At 37.7% G+C, this 23,536-nt stretch overlaps 6 protein-coding genes across 6 annotated transcripts in view; 1 reads left to right on the forward strand and 5 right to left on the reverse strand.

The window, feature by feature from the left end:
* Positions 1 to 6,767, reverse strand: part of LOC105209846 (uncharacterized) — a 159,268-nt gene extending 152,501 nt beyond the window's left edge. Inside the window, exon 1 of the mRNA XM_054234472.1 lies at positions 6,310 to 6,767. The gene's annotated coding sequence lies outside the window, so the exon portion shown is untranslated. The remainder of the gene's footprint in view (positions 1 to 6,309) is intronic.
* Positions 6,768 to 7,855: 1,088 nt separating this feature from the next.
* Positions 7,856 to 10,342, reverse strand: LOC105209847 (complex I assembly factor ACAD9, mitochondrial). The gene is made up of 5 exons (XM_011180486.3): positions 9,639 to 10,342; positions 9,062 to 9,569; positions 8,856 to 8,994; positions 8,598 to 8,783; positions 7,856 to 8,527 (listed from the first exon to the last, which is right to left on the reverse strand). Exons 1-5 carry the CDS (start codon positions 10,276 to 10,278, stop codon positions 8,003 to 8,005), a joined length of 1,998 nt encoding a protein of 665 aa, XP_011178788.1. The 5' UTR covers positions 10,279 to 10,342; the 3' UTR covers positions 7,856 to 8,002.
* A 268-nt stretch (positions 10,343 to 10,610) lies between these two features.
* Positions 10,611 to 12,539, reverse strand: Hex-t2_3 (hexokinase type 2). Its single transcript, XM_011180488.3, has 2 exons — positions 11,415 to 12,539; positions 10,611 to 11,355 (listed from the first exon to the last, which is right to left on the reverse strand). The coding sequence occupies exons 1-2, from the start codon at positions 12,265 to 12,267 to the stop codon at positions 10,808 to 10,810; spliced, it is 1,401 nt and encodes a 466-aa protein (XP_011178790.1). The 5' UTR covers positions 12,268 to 12,539; the 3' UTR covers positions 10,611 to 10,807.
* Positions 12,540 to 13,113: 574 nt separating this feature from the next.
* LOC105209850 (ATP-dependent 6-phosphofructokinase-like) lies at positions 13,114 to 17,946 on the reverse strand. The gene is made up of 11 exons (XM_011180490.3): positions 17,072 to 17,946; positions 16,821 to 17,004; positions 16,608 to 16,765; positions 16,394 to 16,548; positions 15,985 to 16,093; positions 14,980 to 15,444; positions 14,745 to 14,908; positions 14,066 to 14,685; positions 13,777 to 13,999; positions 13,362 to 13,447; positions 13,114 to 13,298 (listed from the first exon to the last, which is right to left on the reverse strand). The coding sequence occupies exons 1-11, from the start codon at positions 17,369 to 17,371 to the stop codon at positions 13,234 to 13,236; spliced, it is 2,529 nt and encodes an 842-aa protein (XP_011178792.2). The 5' UTR covers positions 17,372 to 17,946; the 3' UTR covers positions 13,114 to 13,233.
* Positions 17,947 to 19,904: 1,958 nt separating this feature from the next.
* Positions 19,905 to 21,876, forward strand: LOC105209851 (tyrosine--tRNA ligase, mitochondrial). The gene is made up of 6 exons (XM_011180492.3): positions 19,905 to 20,153; positions 20,221 to 20,368; positions 20,437 to 20,621; positions 20,685 to 21,256; positions 21,323 to 21,511; positions 21,579 to 21,876. The coding sequence occupies exons 1-6, from the start codon at positions 20,023 to 20,025 to the stop codon at positions 21,740 to 21,742; spliced, it is 1,389 nt and encodes a 462-aa protein (XP_011178794.1). The 5' UTR covers positions 19,905 to 20,022; the 3' UTR covers positions 21,743 to 21,876.
* Positions 21,818 to 22,821, reverse strand: LOC105209852 (uncharacterized). Its single transcript, XM_011180494.3, has one exon. It carries the CDS (start codon positions 22,685 to 22,687, stop codon positions 21,881 to 21,883), a length of 807 nt encoding a protein of 268 aa, XP_011178796.1. The 5' UTR covers positions 22,688 to 22,821; the 3' UTR covers positions 21,818 to 21,880.
* Positions 22,822 to 23,536: the final 715 nt, after the last annotated feature.

The following is a 23,536-nucleotide window of genomic DNA, read 5'->3' on the forward strand; positions in this document are numbered from 1 at the left end:
GTGACTTCTTTAACTTAGAGCTGGAACAAATAATACGAGCCGCAGAGCTAAATAGAGAAGGTACAATACTCTATAAGAGTCTACAGAAGCGACAACCGCGCCGTTAGTTCCGCTTTTTCCCGCCCGGAAAAGGAAGCAAAGCGAATGGCAAGACGAAATATCTCCTGTCATCAAACAAACAGTCAGAGGTTTCGCGTCTTGGCTCCCACGTCACTAATGACAGTCATTAGTCGTCGAAGTCGTAGATAATTTCGTATACTTGGGAAGCAGCATCAACAACACCAACAATGTCAGCCTCAAATTCCAGCGCAGAATCACTCTTGCCAACAGGTGCTACTTGGGACTGAGGAGGCAATTGAAAAGTAAAGTCCTCTCTCGATGAAACAAAATCAAACTCTACAAGTCGCTTATCATTCCCGTCCTGATTATGGTGCAGAAGCGTGGACGATGCCAACATCAGATGAGACGACATTAGGAGTTTTCGAGAGGAAAATTTTACGCAAGATTTATGGTCCTCAGAACATTGGCAACGGCGAATACCACAGACGATGGAACGATGAGCTGTACGAGTTATCAAGTCATAGAACGACATAGACACAGTTCAGGGAATAAGAAGACAGCGGCTACGCTGGCTAGGTCATGTTGTTCGAATGGACGAAAACACTCCAGCTTTGAAATTTTTCGATGCAGTACCCGCCGGAGGAAGAGGAAGGCCTCCACTCCGTTGAAGGGACCAGGTAGAGAACGACCCGGTTACACTTGGGATCTCCAACTGGCGTCGAACTGCGAGGGAAAGAGAGGAGTGGCGCGCTATCATCGATTCGGCTATAACCGGCTAAGCGGTTTCTACGCCAATCACATACATAATTTGAAACATTATATACATATTTATACTTTATTAAAGAATGCCAAAGTTGTTCCAAATTAGGTTTCTCAAAATATTAATAAACATTAACATTATGGATTTTACGTCAAAATATTAAATTCCATTTAAATTTTTAAATTTCCATTTAAAATTGCAAATAATATAAAAAATGCTTCTTTATCTCCAATAAGCGTAATTCTGGAGCCACCCTCGTATACATAGGTATGAAGAATTGGAGCTTAAGTTATTATCATTCTAGACATGTCGCTATATTCAGCCGACTGACACTGCTCTTGCTGCTGTTGCCTGGCATTTTATTGTTGTTATTTGTGTATATATAATAGGCGTCGTCATTGTCTTCATCACACTACTCGCACTTGGCCTGCATGCTTGTACGTTTGTATGTCTGTGAGTATGCGCGAGTATGTACATACATACATACTTATAAAAGTAATTTCTGAGTTTCTTCGTACGCTTTGTGACGACGCATTGCGTTCGATTCGCTGGTATTACCCCATAATTTAGGGTAAAATTTTACGAGCAATCGAGCGGTGCCATTTATTTTGCTGCTCGCGGTAAGCAGCCACAAACAACAGACATCTCGTTCGACGTGGCAAAGATACAAACATATCCACACATGTATGTATGTATATACTCGTGAAAAAAGAATTGTTCTGAATACATACATATCTACTTATAATAAAGTAATGTTTTGCGTTTTCATTAGCATAGTGGTATGACAGCAACAATAACAAAAGCAACAGACATAACAGTAACAAAATGTACAAGATGTCGGCAATTGATGGTCATACGCGAGAGTATCTATGCTCAGCTACACGCAGAAAACCTAGAAATACACATCGATACATATGTATGTACGTATCTTGCATACATACCACACGGCGTGATGTCCATTAGGCAGCTCGTCAGCTCAAAGTTGTTGTAGGTGGCACTTCTATGGGATTAAAACGACCACAGCTAACCGAATAGGCTCATGCGTAAATTTATCTGTATGTATGTATGTGTGCATGTGTGTTGTGATTTTTTGCATTACTTAACGTGTTTCGCTTTTTTTTCTCTGCAATTTGTACAATATTAGAGGGCAACGCACTTGTAGCGATGTCTTGACTTGCTTGATTATTTACAATCTTACTTAAAATTATATTTTTTTAATTTAAAAGACTTTACTCTGAATTGCTTGTAACGGCTTCTTCTTGTATAACATACAAATATACAGATATATTTCCTAGAAACATCTTTATACCAAAGCCGGTTATATAAGTAGTAAGGACTATTAATATAACCTTATCTGCATTAAAGTATCCAAAGCGATTACGTTTCTTTAATACCCGAAATATCTAATGTATAATTTAAAATTTCACGGTTTTGGAGAGTCCAATTGTTAAAACTTTGCCTCTGAAGTTCGATACAATTTTCTGCTGTATTCATTCCTTACTTTGTCTGTAACAGTCGTTAAAGGTTAGATGTATTTTTATGAGCATTGCTATTTTCGTTTTTCGATATAAAAATTCAAGCTTCATTGCCTATTCGTGAGTTTTTGGTCAAAGACAATACTATAACGATGCCCCAGCCTCCAAATTTGCCAGATGTGACTCCGTGTGACTGTTTCTTATTTCCAAAAATAAAGAGAACCTTAAAGGCCTTACGAGATACCGCTGAATGTTACAGAGGCTATCCCAATAATCGAGCTTGAGGTGTGTTTCGACGATTGGGAGAAGCGCTGGCAGAAGTCGTCCGTCTTAACCGTATAGGCAACCAGAAGAAGGAGTAAGAAAACAACAAAGGTAGTGTGTACAGTATGAACAAATTTATACTCAAAAGCGTGAGTTACCGATTCGTGATACAATTTGTATAAGTATTATAACCCTGGTTGCGGCGAGACTTAATTTTTTCTGTGGACTGAACGACTAGTCTCAAAAAAGATCCTTCTAGTCCGTAATAGAACATAAAAGCTTCATTGAACTCCTTATCTCAGAAAGGTTCATTTTGCACTAGTAAGACCGGTACTTATGTACGTATTAACGCCACCGTTTTATGGATACCTCAGCTTTGGGTCGACCAGGGTTTTTTTAAGCACGGCCAAAATCAATTCGTCTTTTCTGGTCATTCTGATTATAATCTATTCTATACTTATTAAACTAAAACCCCATATTTATCTCGAATATTTAATGATGTTTTCCTGTTACTCAGATCCGACAATGGAAGAAATGGTTATACATACATAAGTATTCATAAGTGTACTCTATACTGAATAATACTCTTTTCAAAAAAATTGATTATTATTTTGATATTATTTAATTATTATGAAGTGTTATTAAGTGTTGTTGATTATCAAAATACATTATTTAATTGAAACTCTATACATACACACATACAAATGTATACTTGGAGTATCTCAATATGTACATACATGCGTACCAACGGAAGTACATTTTTTTGTTTAACTTCACCTTGACCTAGTCGACTAGATTTAAATAATTATAATTTAAGCTTTTTAATCTCACCTATCAACTCAAGTTAATACCAAAGAAACATAAATCTGCTATTGCTTCGATGAAAATTTCCGTCTGCCAGATACTGAGATATTCACAACTAAACATATGTATATAAATACATACATATATATATGTACATATATGATATGTACATGACTCTTGCTATGGCTATCTGGTAACACTATTGCTGTGCGCATTTTTCTCGGTTCGTCGTCAGCTTCGTCGTAGTTTATGGATACACACGATTTACCAGCGCACCCGGTGTTCTTTTGTCTTTTGTTGTGTTCAGGCAATTGCTCTTGTTATTGTTGTTGCTAGTAGCGTTGCCGTGGTTTTTGGTTTTTGTTTGCTGTTTATTCTTATTGTTTGGTTTAGAAGTTGACGCCGCTGTTGTTATTGTGACGCGAATATGCATGAGTATAAATGCGAATTGAAATGTATTAGACCGTTTTCACACGGGCAATTTTTGTCGCGGCAATTCTTAGTTTTATAGGAGAGGGGGCGACCAAGGGAAGCGAGAGAGAGAGAAATTCTCGTCTCTTCGTCGCCCCCTCTCCTATAAAACTAAGAATTGCCGCGACAAAAATTGCCTGTGTGAAAACGGTCTTAGTGAGAGCAACAGCGCGGCGCAGTCACTGGCAGCGCAAACTTTACACACTATTTGCCAGAGAACTTAGAACATATGTTGCTATTGGAAACGTCAAACAGCGCAGTCAACGCAGAGAACGTGTAATATAGAGAAGGTTCATGGTGTGCCGATTGTCAAAGTGGTCCTCTTTTCGCAGGGGTACTCGCCAAGATGAGCGTGTTTCACCACAGAAAATTATTAGCGTGTTTCACCACAGGTTTAACATCAGCGCACTCGAAAATAGCAGAATTGAGCGGTTTCAGTGTTAAATGAGAAAAATTGTGTTAATTTGAATGTTAATAACTGTACGCTTACAGATTCGCTTATATACAGTGCGCAAACGACTCCCTATATAATTTCATTTACATTTAATATCAAAATACATACGTATATATGCAAAATTTTATGATTTATTCCATAAAATGCTTTGAAGTATATAATGAAATAATTATTTTATATACATATGTTAAAATATAATATAATTATATTCTGCATACATATGAATATTTATTTTCTTTGGTTATTAAAAGTTTCGATAATATACCAAAAGAATAAAAGTTGGCGCATAATTTGTAATTATGTGTGCATGTAAACAAAATCGAAAGAACCATACGCATAATGTTTGTAAATTTGTTTACATGCATATGTGCGTAAATATGAGCCTCATGGTTTGTTGTAAAATCTTCGTTGCCACGGACAACGAATGGCCGCAAATTGTGATTTTTTGTTCTCAAGTCAAAACAGTGTAGCACGTTCGAAGGGAAGGGGTCCAGGTCCCCAACTCATGTTATCGTTTGAATTTTTATGTCTTGATTCTTACAGAAATCAGTCGTAGTACATTGAAATATGGCATAATACATTGGTAGAATATTTAAATACATTTAATTATTTGTATTTGCTAATTGTAGGTCAATACTATACAATACATAATTAGCGCATTTATAATTAGGGAGGGATCACTTGAAACGCCTCTGTAAAGCTCGATGTGTCGAAGGTTTGATGGCCGCCTGCGCGACGTCAAAACGACGCAACTTTGCGTTGTTGGTAGAAAATCGGCTTGTCGTAAATATGTATGAATATGTATGAGCATGCAAACATATCGACATAAATTTTTGCGAGCCTCAAATCAGAATTTTTGCTGAAAAATATTTTAAAAGGCTATGTTGGCATTTTTGTACCTAGGTTTTTGCGATGTTGTAAATTTTCCTTCTGGAGGGAACATTAGAAAAATCTTCAATTTATGATTTTTGTCATCGTCGCGAAAAGCCGTTTGTAGACATGGCATGCGCAGGGAGGTGTGTATGGCGTTGCTTTTATGAATGAAGCAACTTTGCCAACTGAATGTGCGCTTGAGTTCATGAATGAAAATGGTTTTGTTGTATGTACTACAAAATTTGGCTTCGTTGATTGGCTGCCATGTTGACTTGTGATGCTGCTTATGCGTTTGAGGCGCTTGTTGTTTTTGTAGAAAATACTTTTGATTTTTTGTGATGGTGACAAACTTACGTGTACGCATAAGCGAATGTAAGTTTGTGTATGCATTACTTGTTCGTCAATGACATACAAACATATTTATGTATATGCATATGTAACAATGTGTGCATATGACCTTCACTGATAAGTGATAACGAGACAATACGAATTTTGGAAGATGTCCATACATATGCATCTACATATGTATGTATGTACGTAAGCGCTTTTGTATATATCTAGGTATACACATGTATGTATATACAAGTCTCATATAATGAAATATGTAGTTAATTTTAGTATTGTAAGAAATGCATTTAATATAAAAATAAAAACATTTTTTATGAAAGTAGGTATATTATTTTAAAACATTACATACATATGTGGGTCCGTTTAAACATGCCGACAAATATGCCTCTGAAATCGCATAATTTATTTGAATTAAATAAATTTTGCATGCAGTCATAAATAAACATCATATTAGCACATATGATTGCATATAAATGTATCAATATATAAGCAAACGGGCTAACATTCCGATATAATAGAAATGTAAATCTCTGAGCATATTTTTCATTTAATGCTCAGCAATGTTAACGTGACGCTGTTAAAATTTCTCCTTCCGAGCTGGCTGAGGTGAAACACGCTCATCGTGTTTTGTTAGATTTTGACAATTCACACGCTGGTCCGCAATTGGACCTTCTCTATATTTAACGTTCTCTGGTCAACGTTAAACTTAATTGATATTTTCATCTACATTGACAATTCCCACGCATTTCATTGTAAACGCTTTTAATTGTTGCTTTTTATTAATAAATTATATTACTCACCTTGCTTCAGCTGCCTTTTAACAAGTGATTGAATTGTAACTTGATTAAGTTTTGCTAATGGATTTATAAGCATAAATGTAATTCGTTGCTATTTCTCGCACAAAATTTGTTTGTGTACATACACACGCACTCGCGACTCTGCAAATTTTTGCCAAAACTTCGCACACTGTTTTCACCGAAATAAAATTAAAATATGCAGAATCTGCTATACACACGCACAAAACACAATTTTCTGCTTTTATTTATTGTTTATTTGCTTTTAGTACTGTTTTTGTTTATAATAATCTAATAGCAAACGCAAAAATTACCGTCGCCGTCTTTAATACCAACAATTCGGAACAAATCGCTTCGTCGACTGCGCTTCGTGGTCGACACTGATGCGGGTGTTTGTTGCTTTCTTGTTATATTTTTAGTTTATTTTATTATTGCAACGTGGGGTGCATATATTAATTGAAAATTTGTGTACTTTTGTTTTTATAAATTATTAATAAATTATATTTAAATTTTTATAGAAGAGGTTAAATTATTTGATTTTTTTCCAATTCTCCAACTTTTCTCTCATTGAGTTCTATGTTGCAACTTGTTCGGCAATATTTTATCGTCAGCAACTTGTTTGAATTTAATTAGTTTTGAGAACAACATGTTGCACGCAACTTGTATATCAAACATGTTGCTTATTTAAGTTGATTTTAAGAGAACTTTGTTAACAGAGTTAGGGAAAAGAGAGTGGAGAAAGAATTCAATAACAAAAATACAGAATGATTTTTAATGGCAAATAATATCAAATACTTAAAATGTGTCTTTAATAACATATTTTTTGGTGGAAAAGTGGTTTAAAAAAAGTTTAGAGTGTGTGTGAATTCTTAACGGCTTTTAAAAGTTTAAATACATTGGCAGAGCATTCCAAATATTGCAGCAACTGTCACAATATAACAAAATGTTGCTTTTGGACAAGTATTTATTCAGTGTAAGTAAAATTAAATATAAATAATATTTATATACATTAGTAAAGCTATATGACATGTAGTTAAATATGAAAAATGTGTAAATTATTTGGAAGAATTTCATGAATTGTATACATACTTGCTTTCCGCCTGTATTTGTGAATCAAAATGTGCCGAACATTTTGTAAATGATATAAATTAAGAGAATTGTAATAAATAAACTTATTTACTTAAAAACTGCTGCAATATTTGAATTCTATATTCCAATGAGTGAAGTCCGATATTATTTGTTTTTGTGTTTCTCCGGAAACGATTGCAAAATAAAGAATGTAATGAAAGATTATATTCTTGTAGAGACGGAACAATAGTAGGTTATATTAATGACCTACTGAGCACCACATAATAATGATTACTTATACATATCTTCATTTCGTGAAGCTTCATTTTCAAATGCTTTCCAATATCCCTATGTTTATATATGTTTGTGCGTATGTACAAGGAATAGTTTGCTGAATGTTGGTTGCTGAAAGGGAACAACTAATTGAGAACGTTGTAATATAAGAAAATCTTACGAGTCCAAACGTTTCCCAAAACAAAATTAATTTCTCAAGCATTTATGAAATACTTTTATTTAATTTTTTTCGTCCACTTTTCAAATCAAATCTTCAACAAAATATTTACAACTACATTTAATTGTTAACATGCACATTAAACAGTACTTTTATTTTCACACTGCTGCATTGCTTCACTTAGAAATTAAAAGTAAGCGGATGCACGGGGAAATAGCCTTTGCTTTGTATGACTTGCTTGGCCAAACGTTGCAAATTACTATCGTTATTCACATACTGTCCATTGAAGATTTCCGTGGCTAATGTGTGCACTTTATCACGACCATGCGTACACACGGCGGAGGCCAGCACCAACTCATAGTCGGCCAACTGCAGGCCTATGCAGTAGGAGCGTGAGGCACGCGATAAACTTGCAAACATTGCATAGATTGTGGCTGTAATATCGGCCAAACGGTGCATGTCATGATGTTTCTCCACCACAGCGTTGCCATAACGTGTTAGCAGCAACTCAACGCACATCTGCAGACGTGCCACTGACTGTTCTACACTTTGCGCGGCGGGTTCCAAAGAGGGATGCACATGTTCATTCAAACGCAATTTGGTCTTTGGATTATCAATGTTAGAACTTTGCAGGAATTTGCTCAATATGTGACCGGGGTGGAACAGTGGATTGCGTTGCATGCGTACTGTGTCTTGAAGTAGACCCTGTTGAATGGAAATTAGACATTTAGTTAACATTCATCAAATATATTAGGTATTCGTAAAAATAACTTACGCCTGCGTGCTGTAAGCCAGCTAGAGCGATGTATAAGCGCAGCGTGTCCATTGATTCGCCATGTGTGTATAGTTGTGCAGCATCGCGGAATAGCACCTCTGTTTCCTGACCAGAAAGTAGTGATTTTGGCCCAATAATGTCCATACATTTACCAGCAATTTTGAACAGTTGCTTAAGACTATAATACTAAAAGGGAAAAAAATCAAGATGGATTATAAAACTATCAAATTTATTATTTTATATGTTTTTGTAACGTACTTTAGTGATTGCTGCTTCTAACGCCACATCTGGCGAGGCAAATTCATCCAGTATGCCAGCTGTCATATATATCATACTTTCAATAGCATATGTGGCACAAGACGCCTCCGACAAATGCATCTGCAACATTTCCATATCCCTTGAATTATTTCAAAATTAAACTTTATCAAAACTTGCTTTAAATTTACGCATTAATTTGTATTTACTTAAGCGGCACATTGCACTGTCGATTGTCGATGCAGTATGCTGTCAAGTCGTTAACCAACTGCTTGGCCATACCCAGTCCCATCGCCGCATTTCGCAAGCGGCTACTGCGCAGCAATACTTCTGCTACTTCATTGCCTTCGTTTGCAGCACCGACTACACAACTGGCTGGTATATGCACTTGGTCAAATTCCACACGTCGTATTTCTAAACCTCTGCAGCCGATTGTCAAATGTTGTTCTCCTAATTTAACACCTGCTGTGTTACTGTCCACTAAGAAAATTGTGGTACTGCGTCCGGCATCGCCTTTAACGTTTAGGCGACGCGTTTGAGCGATCACCAAAAAGAGTGGCGCAGCATTGGTTGTAGCAAATGGACCAGTTACTGCGAATGCCTTTTTGCCAGACAGCAACCACTCGTTAGTTTCCGCATGATATTCGGCGGTTGTATTGAAAAGTTCATTTTCTGCTATATCGTACTCGAATATTGCTTCAACACCAACTTGTGAACCTAAATATACATTTTAACCAATTTGAAGAGTGTTTTGTTTATAATAAATATAAACTTTCAATTACTTACCATTTACTAATTTTGGTAAAAATCGCTGCTGTTGTTCGGTACTACCAACTTCTTTTAGCAAATCGATGATTATGCGATGTGATAACAGGCCCAGCGATACATTAGCGCAATTTGACTCTGGCTCTGAAAGCATTAAACTGGTGGTCCAACCTAAACCTTTGCCGTCAAAATCTGCCGGCACATTAATACCATATAAACCCAATTGCCGTACTGAATCAACAACATCTGCAGGTATTTGGCGCGTGCGATCAATTATCGCATTGTTCACTTGATCTTTGAAGAAATTTGTAAGTGGTAATTTTTCGTTTTCAATACGAGCCATTTCTTCACGTTGCACAACCTCGGGATAGCCAAGCATTTCATTATCAACCACACCAACAAAGAAATTCTTCACTAATGGGAAACGTGCACGCAATTTCCCTGCATCTGGTGCCATCTTAACACCTGCCCCAGTGCGCCGTTGTTGGTCAACAGCATCTTCACTGGCAAACGAACCATCAGTAGTGGTTTTTGCTGAGGATTGACTGTCACGTCCGGCACTAGTGCTGGTAGCACGTATACATTTTCCATTCACATATTCGAACTTTTTGCTGCAATTTTGTTGCACAATCCGGTGCAATGTGTTGCGGAGACGTAACATTTTTCAGCACAATCCTATAGAAATACCCGGCTGTAGCACCAATGACAGCTGAACTGTCAACTAACTGTCCTAACACAACAGCTGTTCACTTAAAGTAACGAGTAACTTGTAATGTTGTGTGAATAATGACGAGTTGTGTAGGTAAAGTTTGAGTAATCGTTAATAAAGATAAAAAATTTGTACATATGAAATCGTCTATTTGATACAACTTTATAATTAGATGAATTTATTATCTTCATAGTCTAAATTTTTCTATTTATTTTTTTTTTAACTTTTTTTACCGATTACCGGTTTATTTTGTTCGCTGTTAGACCCAAATTTATAAACAAATATTATTGATTCTGTTTTACTATTTATTATACTTTGTCCTCTGTTTATTATTGTTCAATGCATTAAACACAATGTGTAGGAGTCTTCAAATTTTTTTTATATTTACTGCTTTTAAATCATCATCCAATTTGAGGTGTGCCCAAAGAAGTTGTGAATTTAATTATGACTTGCACGTGAATAATCGAGGCATTTCCAATGGTCATTGCCTCAATCTCGCATTGAGTGATTTTCTCTCAATATACTCCCGATGTACCACAGCAGCCACCAATGCAGCACCGCGCCCAGAACCGTCCTCTGAGAGCATAATGTCATATTTGTAGTCCTTCTCTACAAATTGATCCAACGTTTCGCGCATATAACCATCAAAGTTCGGATGACAGCGATAGACGGTGCCGTCCACACCGATGATAGTGAAGTTTTCGCCAACTTTGTTCACCAAACCGCTCAATGTAACGCCTAGCATGTTACCGGCACGTTTCGCCACGACATCACAGATATATTTGAATTTCATGCAGTCTTCAGGATCCGCGTCGTTTAAATGAAATATATTTTTGAATACATCCTTCACCAAAGGCCAGTCATCACCTTTATCGTTGGCTATGTCAGAGAGTACTTTCGTTTCAATGCAATTTGGCTTCTTCGTTAGTATGTCTGTGATATATTTGCGCAGCTTGCATTGTGCGAATACCAAATTCTCATTAACGGCGCGCAACATAACCAAGCGTACCAGTTCACCCATGTACATACCTGAAATCAAAGCAATGTTGGTACCAACTTCAGTAAAGAATTTTTCTCATCTCACTCACCTGCTACCATTTTTTCATAGATCTGTGCGCCCGCATTCAACGAGTTTTTATCTACAATTCTATCGTAATCGGTTAGTAAATGCTCTAGACCACCCTTTTCGCCGAAAGCACCCCACTCCACATTGATGATAATTTTAGGTCGGTCCTTATATTTCGAGTCCAAACGTTCACAATTTTCCACCTTCTCCGTATAGCAGGCATTACAGCCAGTGCCGACAATCAAACCAATATTACATGCCGGATTGCGATGGGCGCAGGACATTTGCGTACCGGTTGTATCATTTAATATGGCAACCATATCGATTTTAAGTCCAGTACGTCGTGCGATTGCCGCCTTTAACATAACACCCACATCTTCACCAACTGTGTCTGTACAGTTGAAACCTTTCGTCCAACGCACCAGTGTAGCGCGACTCAAACCGGTCTGCACGCAAGGAAATGAGAATGTGAAGCCCAGTGACATGTGTTCGGCTTCGACTTTTTGCTCACAGACGAACTCGTGCAGACACTTGGCGATGTAATCGAAAAGTTGTGTACCACTACCGCGCAATTCCTTCTCTGATAAGTCAAAAATCTTGGTCACTTGTTCGGCCTCGTGATCGGCCTTCAGCGTGACGAGCAGCACACGAAACCGTGATCCACCCAAATCGAGTGCTAAATATCTACCCGTCTCATTGCCGGTTGGAAAATCCTGTACATAGGTCAGATAACATTTGGTATCTGATTCCTTGTTGGTCTTCGCGCCCAAGCCTTTGCGTACTTGTGCGCAGAAGTTTTGATATAAACGCTTAAACTGATCTTCACTTGGAATTAATTCGTTTAAAAATTCTCGTAATCGTGTTAATTCGCCCATCTTTTATTTGTGTTTTCTGTTTGTCGTTTGCTTTGAACTAATTTCCTTGTTCCTGATTTCCTTTTTTCGTTGCGATTTTTGTTATTCTATTGAGCACACCTTAGTATCGGTATCCAATATCTTCAATTTATTAATACAAATTTTATTAGAAAGGAATGGTAAAAAATAGAAAATTTTAAGAATTAGAGACGAAAAATTTTGAAAATGATATCTTTTGATTTTTGTAATTGTCTTGAAAACTTCGTGATAGTTGTTCGTTTGACAAAAGATTCTCAGCTAGCTCAAGTAGTGCGAAAAAGGGTGGACGTGTGTATTTGAAAAATGTATCCAAAATTTTACCTGAAGATCTCTCTGTACAAATATTGAACTCAACTAGACTGTATCATGATATAATAGCTTAATGACTTTGAAGAACCCTTCATGTGGCACAAAATCCTAAAATAAATTTGTGGGTATATTATTAACCCTTTCTTTACTAGATGATTAGTCCAGCTTCTCCTCCCATTTGTGGTGTGTGCTTTGAAGTTGTCATATGTAGACAGAGGGTCTATAAGTTGTAAGTCGTTGACAGCTGATGAATAGATTTTATGAGATGAGGATAAACAATTTGTTTTTCGGAAGTGGGATCAAACCCTGAACCATAAAAGTTTGGATAGAAGATAGTTTTATGTTTCGGACATTACATGTGTCGAGTGGAGAGAAATCCTCATGCAAGGGATTTATCTCTCTCTTTTACTTATTCTGTCTTTGCGAAATATTGGGCTGCTGATGAGCATGATGCAGATAACACCTAAAAACATTGTGGAGACGTGTAATTAGATCCTTCGAAATAACATCCAAATAATATACTCTTCAAGTAAATAAATTCAATTTATTTTGGTTCAATATTTAGTAGCAAATAATATCAGTTGCATTTTCGAGGTAGAGTAAAGAATTATATTGTAGTAATATCCGGGAGTACCCAGCTTAATTAACAGTACAATTGATGTCCACAGGTTGTTGAAGTGATGTTGTTGTTGTAGCTGGAAAATCTAATACTTATTTCTGTAGAATCTGTTCCAGATTTAAATAATAAAGAATATAGTATTACTTACTATCGGCATAGGCCGAATCGTGTATCGAGAGAATTCTTAGTAATGGTCGTAATTGTAACCACCATTGTACCTTTGGTATGCGTAGGCTGGAAAAGTTAGGAAAAAGTTAAAATCGTTATATTCTTTTATACTTAAGTGTTTCTGTTGTTTAGTTGAGTCCGCATACATGGAGTACTTTGACTAGGAACTAATATAAGATTTTGATATCTTACAAATATAGAAGAGAATATTTCAACTAATAGACTCTGATTTCATATTAAAAATTAATTAAGAATATTCATTCTTCCCCTTCACTTTTCAGGCTTTGTAAGAAAAATCTCCCACTTGGTCCAACGTTCATTGTCTCTAGTCTGATCTTTCCAAACTTGTGCTTTCCTTCAAACTATTTTATCTACCCCACTAACTCAGAACTTACTGAAACTCCGTTTGAGGAGCTAGATCCTCCACTGGCGTTAGTTTATATTCCGGACCCATTAAGCCCAACATGCATGAAGAGCCTTTAGTTGTCGCCAAGACGGTACCATTTGGTTGGACTGCTTTTTTCATTTGGTCGCGTATAAATTGAACACAGGCAATGCCCATCTCCGTAGCCAAGCAACGATCGAATGGTGTAGGTCTGCCACCCTGCTGGGCGTGACCTAATCAATACGAATGCATGGTCTTCATTAGTTCTTCATGAGATAAATGCATTTCTTTACACCCACCTAAGATGTTCGTGCGACAGCTAAACAACCCCTTTGACTCTTCTTCATACAGGCGTTCGATGAAATTTGAGGTATAATTCTTATTGGCACCTTCACTGCGCAACACAAGTCCACGATCAATGCCGCCATTCATTTTCGCAATCATATTATAACAGTCGCGTTGTATATCATGCACGTTGAATTTTTCCTCGAAGATGTAGGCCGAATCGGCGCCCCCGGCCATAGCTGCCATGGTGGCTAAATAGCCGCAATGTCCGCCCATTGTCTCGATAATGAAGACTCTTTTCTTGTAGCCACGCGCCGAATCGCGTATCAAGTCACAGATTTTCGTGATCTCATTTAGACTTGTGTCCGCGCCGATACTATACTCGGTACCGGGTATATTGTTGGAAATGCTGGATGGTATTACAGCCATTGGTATGCAGAATTCCAAGTAATTTGCACGCTCCAGTGTCAAGGACACGACGGTACGATAGGCTTCGAAACCGCCGATAACCACTAATGCGTGAATCTTAAATTCACGCAATTGGCTTGCGATGTCTGCATATTTACCCTCTGGTGTAAAACGATTCATGCCGAGAAAAGCGCCCCCTTGACCGCACCAACCGATAACATCGCCCCTGAAAGCAAATAAAAGACGTCATTAATTGCAGTTAAGGAATCATGTGGTAAAGCTCACCAGGTTAATGGTTTCAGTTCGCCAGCTGCAAGCCCCAGCACACCGTTGTTAACACCAAACACTGAATCACCGTTATAAATAATGGTGCGCACCAAACTTCGTGTGGCCGCATTGATGCCACAAGCCGGCGAACCGACATGCATGACGGCCACATTGAAAGGGCTCTGTTTAAAAACATATGTGAAAAGAAAATGTATCCTGGGTCTAATGCCGAAATATAAAACTCAAAACGTACATTGACAGAGCAGCCACCTTCCTTCGATTTTGGCGTTTTAGTTTGTGATAACAGCTTCAAAGCTTGCAGATTCGACTGAAACGCCACGCCACGTAAAGCAATTGCTCTCGGCCAATCCTTATTTTCCAAAGCTTTATTCACTGCCTGTGTTTGCTCCACAGCTCCCATGAGCGGAATCCGCTCAATTCGATTGTTAACCAAAACAACAACGATTGGCGTTGTGTTTGTGGTGGATTCTAATACCGCGATGGTTGCTTCGGCGCCCATGCGACAAGCTAAAATACGATCATATGCGCTCGTTGCGCCGCCGCGCTGCACATGGCCGAGTACCGTGATGCGACTGTCCCAACCCAGTTTTTCGAAAATAACTTTTTTCACCATCTGCGCAGAAATCGGTTCGCCGTTCATATCATTCGCACCTTCGGCCACAATGATGATGTTGAGACGTTGTCCACACTCTCGTTCCTAGTACCAGACATTTCATATTAGTCAACTTTAATTTTGAAAAAGTGTTTCATAAATAGAAATGTAATGGTCTGCTGTATGCCTACATAAAAAAATGCCCTGTACATTCTACAAATAAATAATTATTCGATAAATAGTTTTTGCGGAAATTATAAGCAGATTGGAGAAGACAATTAACTACGAAGTGTCCTATCGTCCTCCAGTACTTAAAAATATTCTAGGAGAAACCAGAACACTGTCATCTGAAAGATCTAGCAATTCAAAACTAGCGGTGTGAGGGTCACAGACTTCAATATTTCAAAAATTCAAGCCACGTAAAGAAAGATTATATGATATCGATTTAGATCTCGAGTACTTCTATTATATTATTCATTTCGAATAAACTTTACTAAGGAGCTCCAAAGTGCGTAAATATTTTCATTTGACTTGGTCACTAATATTTTCAAGTAATTTTTAGTTCGTTTGTGTTGCTGCTTAAATTCTCTATTTTTTGGAATTACTATACATATGAACCATAACTGTCACTCAACTTGTACATACCTTCTGAAGCTTGGAACATAACCGTGTATGCCAATCCAATGGCGGTGGTGCCTCGGGACAAAATACATAATCGGCTTCCGATATTATGCCAGAGACCATTGCTAAATAGCTGAAAAAATGTAAAGCAATTTATTTCAAATTAATTAGAAACCAATTTGGTTTAGTTTGGTTTTAGTAAAAAGAGTATCTTAAAGATAATTCGACGAAGATTTTAGATTTCTGTCATAGGGAGACGATTTCGTTAATAACCTTTGTGATTTTTGTGTGATATAAAAAGTTGGAAGAATGAAGTTTTTAGCGTATTAAAGTTGATTCCTAACTAAACTATAACTCTTGATTTTACTGTGGAAACTTCAGATGCTCAGCAAGTCTAAAAAACTATAAAAGAAATAGACTTGAGTACACTAACCCGCAATGACGTCCCATAACCTCCATAATAAAGATTCGTTTATGCGAGTACGCCGTACTCGTAATTGAGTCGATAGCTTCTGTGATGCGATGCAGGGCCGAGTCCGCACCAATAGTTAAATCCGTGCCACAGAAATCATTATCAATGGAACCCACCTGAAACACATGCAGTGGTTAATAATACGCGAGACTGCAGAACGTGTTACACCACTTACCACGCCCACAATATGTAAATCTTTACATTTTTCTCGCTGTTGTTGTGTTATTTGACCCGACGCAACCAAATCGTCCAGCAGCCCACTCCATTCCTGTCGAAATATATTCGCGCCGGTTAATGAACCATCACCGCCAATTACAATCAAGCGGTTTATTTCTACAAAAGAGTATCCAATAAAAAAAATATTATACCATTTCAGTGTTACACTTACCTCTTTGCACTAAATTGTAGGCGGCTTTCTTACGTCCCTCGCGTTCCATAAATTCCTTGCAACGTGCCGAACCAATTATTGTACCACCCACATGTATAATAGAGGACACAGACGCCCATGTCGCTTTAATGAATTGATCGCCGCCCTGCACCATACCTTGATAACCCTCACGTATCATGAAGGGCTTTTGTAATGAGAGACAGCATGAAGATCATATTCTCTAAGGGAGCTCTATTGAGTTGCGCTCATACCTGACAGCCCAAATAGATGGACATACGTACGCAGGCGCGCACCGCGCCATTCATGCCACATGCATCGCCGCCACTTGTAAAAACCGCTAGAGATTGACCTTTATAGAGGTTTCTTGAAATCTTCGACATTTTATTTGCAATAGCCGGGCTTATATTGGGATATTCTTCGACGGGTATTGCTTGCAAAGCTTTCGTTTTTAATGTCTCTTTTGCTATTAAAATTATTTCTTTTCGTATCGTTTGAAGTTTATGACATCTCCAAGGTGTGTAACGAATTGTGTGAGTTATTATTACAGACATTTTCAAAATAGTTTTTAAAGTGTGTGCGGACAGTGTTTTGACGTATTATTGTCTTTTGTTAATTTCATAACTACTGGAATGAACATGATCCACTCGCTGATTTGAAACTTTTAGAAAACTTAACGTTCTTTATTTAAAAACTTGAGTTTGATAGAGAAGTTATTTTTGGTATAGAACTCTTTCCTCAAAACGTTTCATACCCTGTTTATTAGTGGAAGATTGCTAAATGTTCAGCTTAGATGTAACTTCCAGCAACCGTAGCGAAGGAAAACTATTTTGAAAGAATCACGCAATCGATTAAGATATGTTTTTCCTCAAAATGGAAGAATTTTGCAACTTAACCACAACAAATTTCCATAAAGTTCATATACGTTACTGATCTGTTGCGTTTACTGAGGTAATCTCTTTGGTAAGATCGATGAAGTGCGTTGTAAGAGACCTAATGCTAACCGGGTGTAATGAACTCGAAAATACAGACTTAATTTTCAAAGTCAATACTCCTACCTTCATTATAGGACCACAACTATATCAAAAAAAAAAAACATCATTTATAGAAAGACAAGGGGGAGATTTTAGTTTCTGGGGCGCCAAGATTTGAATTCACTTTTAGGTAAATTAGCCCAAAATAAACACTTTTTATTAAGTAAAAAAAATTGATATCTCGCTCCGTTTACGAGATATCGAACGTTGAAGTTTGTGTTAACAGCAGCCGATGCGCGATTTACATATGCATTGATGCAGGTGTTATGTGATTGATTTACATATGTGATTGATTTATGTGATTGATTTTATTTTCCAGTGCGGAAAGTAGTTGTACGCGAAAAAACTTTCCATTTCCCTCTCTTTGATAACTCCCGGTGTTGGCTCGATCAGGGTTATTTTTTTGAAGCGCGGCCGAAGGCCGCCAGTGCGGAAAGTAGTTGTACGCGAAAAAACTTTCCATTTCCCTCTCTTTGATAACTCCCGGTGTTGGCTCGACCAGGGTTATTTTTTTGAAGCGCGGCCGAAGGCCGCCAGTGCGGAAAGTAGTTGTACGCGAAAAAACTTTCCATTTCCCTCTCTTTGATAACTCCCGGTGTTGGCTCGACCAGGGTTATTTTTTTGAAGCGCGGCCGAAGGCCGCCAGTGCGGAAAGTAGTTGTACGCGGAAAACTTTCCATTTCCCTCTCTTTGATAACTCCCGGTGTTGGCTCGACCAGGGTTATTTTTTTGAAGCGCGGCCGAAGGCCGCCAGTGCGGAAAGTAATTGTACGCGAAAAAACTTGTCAATCAATCACATATGTAAATCAATCACAAACACCTGCATCAATGCATATGTAAGTGCGCGCATCGGCTGCTGTTAACACAAACTTCAACGCTCGATATCTCGTAAACGGAGCGAGATATCAATTTTTTTTATTTAATAAAAAGTGTTTATTTTGGGCTAATTTACCTAAAAGTGAACTCAAATCTTGGCGCCCCAGAAACTAAAATCGTGCCAAGACAAGGAAATGTATAGGGCAATCGAGAAAGCAGTAGTAAGGCCCTTTAGAAATACTCGGAAAGTGGTAAATATTTTGATATTAATCTGATCCCACTTAAGAAGTTTAGCAAATTACACTGAAACTTATGTACTATGTCGGTTGAGGTCACACAAAGAAGCAGAACAACTTCTCCTAAAATCGAGAATAACTTAATTAAATGCACTGTCCTATGTCCCAAGAAACGATCGACTGGGTCCGACCATAGGGAGAGTGGTTTAAGATGACTCGGGTTTTTTAGACTATCGTTTCACACCAAGAACGCCATTCACTGGGAAGGAGTCAAGGAAGATGTTAATAAACCCAATGTTTAAGGCACGTTTGAAACTGTCTGCGTCCGAAGTCTAGTGGGCGTCTTGTTCGATGTTGGTAATATGCGAATCGATTCTGCTTCCAGTAGATTACTACAAGGAGATTTCGGAGGAAGCACCCTAGTATAAAGAGCTTGGTGAGCAGTTCATTATGCTCCTTGATAAGTAGCATGATGGCCTCATTGTATAAGTAGCCTTCAGTCAGGTGACATTAAAATGTATCCTGTGATTGCCCGGAGTGCAATTTGTGTCTGTATTTTTCTCTGTGGCGTCTTTTTGCATACAGGTGACATCGTTGACGACCGGCCGATTTCCAGTTAACCACTGTCATTTAGTTAAATTCGTAAGCCTAGATTCTTTCTTAAACCTAGCGGACCACCGTTGCACAATAGAAAGAGTAATCGTTTCTTGGATCTTCCGTTACTTAATGTCTATGGAAACATAAATTTCAACAAATTAAGGATATAATAGAAGGGATTTTAAAACCGGTTTCTGGGCAAAAAAAAGGAAGTTCATCTAAACTTAGCTTCAAAACCGGTCTAAATTTAGCAATATTTTATTTGTGGATTATATTATATCTCAATATAACAACAAATAAAATAAATTTATAAAATTTAAATAATATTAATCAAAATTTTTCTTTTATAACTTATCTGTTTTGAAAAAACAATTCGTAGAACTGTTCCCAAAATAAAATCAGCTGTTTGTAAACTAACCTTATTCAACATTTCATCGCTCGAACAAATTTTACAGATTAAAAGCGATTTTATATAATAAAATTATTATTTATTAGAAAATTTGAATACTTAATAAGCTTAAAATGATACGCCGACAAAGAGTATTGCTAACGCAACTACAGAATGTGTTCACTAAACGTGGTATTACGTACAAAAATCTGCTAGCACTTAAAGGACGTGGGTTCTTTCAAGACATTTTTCCCGATACCGCCAAGTAAATATATTTTTGTAAATTTAATAAATTGTATATATATTACAATTTTTATCATCTCTTTATAAAGCGAACAGATGAAAGCGCTCTTCACAAGCGGTGCACAAACGATATACGCCGGCTTTGATCCAACTGCTAATAGTTTACATGTTGGCAATTTGTTGGTGATAATGGGTTTGCTGCATTGCCAACGTGCTGGTCACAATCCCATTGCACTGGTGTGAGGCTTTTATTATATTTTGATTAAAGAAATATACATTTTATTAATATTTTTTTGATATTTTAGGTTGGTGGCGCGACCGGCTTGATAGGCGACCCTAGTGGACGCAAAACGGAACGCAATCAAATGGGTGAAACAGAAATCGAAACAAATTTGAAGGGCATTAAAAGTCAATTGGAGCGTATATTCAAAAATCATCAAGACTGTCTGTGGGATGACAAAAAATATAAGCATAAACTGCCTGAATTACGGTAAGTTGTTACTATTACTTCTAAATAAGTTTAATTTTACTATTTCATTATGCTTTATTAAAGTGTCGTCAACAACGCCGACTGGTATGCCAATATAAATCTCATCGACTTCATAGCCAATATGGGTCGTCATTTCCGTATGGGCTCCATGTTATCGCGCTCATCTGTACAAACGCGCTTGGAGTCGGAGGGTGGCATGAGTTTCACAGAGTTCACTTATCAAATCTTCCAAGCCTACGATTGGTTGCATTTATGTCGTGCCTACGATTGCCGATTCCAAATGGGCGGCTCCGATCAGATGGGTAATCTGATGACAGGTCATGAGCTAATAAGTCGTGTGGTTAAAAAGCCAGTCTTTGGCATGACACTGCCGTTGGTAACCAACGAAGAAGGTGATAAATTTGGTAAATCTGCTGGAAATGCTGTGTGGCTGGACGAGGAGAAGACCTCTGCATTTGCACTCTACCAGTTCTTTGTGCGCATGCCGGATTCTGAGGTGGAAAAACTATTAAAACTCTTCACATTCATACCGCTGCCGGAGGTGGAGCTATTGATGCGTGAGCATAAAAAGGAACCAGAGAAGCGTAAAGCGCAAATTTTGTTAGCCGAAGATGTGACTCTATTAGTGCATGGCGGTAAATACTGTGAATTATTTATGTTGCTTGTACAGTTAAAATTAAATTTTATTTTTTTTTTTGCAGAAAAAGGTCTGAAGCAGGCTGAGCGCATAACAGAGGCATTGTATAAAGGTAGTGTGGAAGCGTTGGGGGAACTGAATTACGAGGAAGTGAAACAGACATTCGCCGGTGCTAAAGTGGTAGACATACTAGCCGAACCAGGCATGTCTATGCTGCAGTTGGCAATGAAAGCGAAATGCTTCAACAGTGAAAGTAAGCAGTATTACAACAAATCCGTGTAATTTTCATATAATACATGTGTATATTTGATTTCCAACAGGTGATGCAATGCGCATTATAGCCGCTGGTGGCTTTTACATTAACCAAAAGCGTGTGCAAAATATCGCTGAAATTATTTCGCAAGGCATACATGTGCTGAAAAATGGACTCTCACTGCTGCGTGTGGGGAAGAAGAATTTCTACATTGTACGCTGGCTTAAATAGTCGTAGGTACACATTGTTGTTACATTTGTAAAGTCATAAAAAATTCGAAATTTGTCGAAATTTAATCTCACGACGTATTTGTTTCAGTAAAATAGCAGTTTTTATTAATAATTGTAACTACAATGGCAAATGTTAAAATTACGGTTTTGGTCCCCTGGCACTTGCCGGCTTACGCCAACGTTTACGTGCCAGCAAATCTTTTGCTTTTTCCTTTTTCAGATTTTTATCGTAGAATTTACCGCTCTTCGTAAATGTCTTCTGCTCGTTACGCATTTCCGCTAATTTCCGATTTTTCTGTTTCAATATATTCTTCTTATTTGCAGACTTCTTTTTGCCCGCCTCCGAGAATTGTACTTTTATCGTGCGTCCTTGCAGCATAGAATTGTGCAATTGAAAACCACGTTGATAGCCCTCCAGATTAGCCATTTCGACAAAGGCAAAACCACCGCGTCGTTTCTTTGGTATGCGCACACCTTTCACCGTGCCAGCGCTGCCGAAGTGTGACTCCAAATCGTATTTGGTCGTTTCGAAATTTAGATTTGTCACATAGAGAACATGACGATTGGCTTTCGCTGCGCCGCGCATTAATGCGCTCAACTGTTCTTTTGACAAATTGGTTTTTACTTCATCTGTGTCCTCATCGGCGCTATCACCAGCGCCATTTGTTGCTGGCGCATCTGCATTGTTCGCTTCCCCATTTTCTGTTGTTTCTTTAGTTTCCTCTTTATCTGTGTTTTCTGCATCACTCTCCTCATCCTCCTCGCTATCGCTGGAGTCACTTGCTGCCGCCTTTTCTACATAGGTGCCATCGAGTATTTCCTGTCGCTTCACATCGTCGAAGTTGCCCAGCAGGTCGGCCGTATCGTCGTTCACTGTACGTCGCACACGTTTCGGCTTCACAAACTCCTCAACTTGATATTCACTATCGGATGAATCGCTGGCCATCTGTGTGCTATTTGTGGCGATTTTCTTTCACAATTTAATTGTTAAAATATCTCTTTAAATATTTTTCTGGTTCGAATCAAAACAATAACACATGTGTGGAAATGTCAGTGACAGCAACTTCTTTTTAGTGCAACCATTCACAATGGTAAAGTGTATGATATTATGTTAAACATTTTAATATTCTATTTATTTTTTGTTATTTTTGTTTCGTTTTATTATGTTTGTTAAAAGCACGTTTTTACTTTATTAATCCCGACATGATCATGCGCAACTGTTATGTTTAAAAACAATTTTCGCCTAGCGCTATTGTGAATGCGCGCAGCTCAAAGAAGTTGCATGAATTTTTTTTTTGGGGCGGCAGCCACTTGCTGCATGCTCCTGTCTACCTGATGGAATTCCACATGTGGGAAAAGTGTAATATTTTTTCGACGCCGACTGCGTAAATGTGGCTCACTGGTTGCACGTTGCATACTTTAGGGCGCAAATTGTGCAAAAACTAACAAGACGTGTTTATTTGTGTATTTATGTGTAAATTAGTATTGTATTTTTTAAACTTATTTTAAAATTCATTTTATTTATTACTTACCCAAAATATTTCCCGCCTCTTTAAAATTTAATTTTTTTTATCCAATATTTAATAAAAAACTGTCGTTTATTTTTTAACAATCATTTTGATTTTATTGATTACTGCATAGATAAGTATTCTCTTTTACTTATGTCAACGGGTTTGCTATACTTTTTGTGTGTATTTTATATTTTCTGCGCGCACCCGCATTATTTTGGATACTCAATTGTTTTCTAAAATAAATTATTTTCCTCTGTAACCTTTATTTTCTTGTGTGTGTGTGT

Source organism: Zeugodacus cucurbitae, chromosome 6, assembly GCF_028554725.1.
Source record: "Zeugodacus cucurbitae isolate PBARC_wt_2022May chromosome 6, idZeuCucr1.2, whole genome shotgun sequence".
Lineage (NCBI taxonomy): Eukaryota > Metazoa > Arthropoda > Insecta > Diptera > Tephritidae > Zeugodacus > Zeugodacus cucurbitae.

Excerpts from the sequence above, each read along its gene's own strand:
- LOC105209847 (XM_011180486.3), bottom strand. The coding sequence starts at position 10,278 with ATGTTACGTCTCCGCAACACATTGCACCGGATTGTGCAACAAAATTGC. Across the intron at positions 9,570-9,638 it reads TTTACCAAAATTAGTAAATG|GTTCACAAGTTGGTGTTGAA; the intron begins GTAAGTAATTGA and ends ATGTATATTTAG. Across the intron at positions 8,784-8,855 it reads TAGAAGCAGCAATCACTAAA|TATTATAGTCTTAAGCAACT; the intron begins GTACGTTACAAA and ends TTTCCCTTTTAG.
- Hex-t2_3 (XM_011180488.3), bottom strand. The coding sequence starts at position 12,267 with ATGGGCGAATTAACACGATTACGAGAATTTTTAAACGAATTAATTCCA. Across the intron at positions 11,356-11,414 it reads CTATGAAAAAATGGTAGCAG|GTATGTACATGGGTGAACTG; the intron begins GTGAGTGAGATG and ends CTTTGATTTCAG.
- LOC105209850 (XM_011180490.3), bottom strand. The coding sequence starts at position 17,371 with ATGTCTGTAATAATAACTCACACAATTCGTTACACACCTTGGAGATGT. Across the intron at positions 13,448-13,776 it reads GCTCCTCAAACGGAGTTTCA|CCTACGCATACCAAAGGTAC; the intron begins GTAAGTTCTGAG and ends TAACTTTTCCAG. Across the intron at positions 13,299-13,361 it reads CGATTCGGCCTATGCCGATA|ATTTTCCAGCTACAACAACA; the intron begins GTAAGTAATACT and ends AATAAGTATTAG.
- LOC105209851 (XM_011180492.3), top strand. The coding sequence starts at position 20,023 with ATGATACGCCGACAAAGAGTATTGCTAACGCAACTACAGAATGTGTTC. Across the intron at positions 20,369-20,436 it reads GTCACAATCCCATTGCACTG|GTTGGTGGCGCGACCGGCTT; the intron begins GTGTGAGGCTTT and ends TTGATATTTTAG. Across the intron at positions 21,257-21,322 it reads GACTCTATTAGTGCATGGCG|AAAAAGGTCTGAAGCAGGCT; the intron begins GTAAATACTGTG and ends TTTTTTTTGCAG.
- LOC105209852 (XM_011180494.3), bottom strand. The coding sequence starts at position 22,687 with ATGGCCAGCGATTCATCCGATAGTGAATATCAAGTTGAGGAGTTTGTG.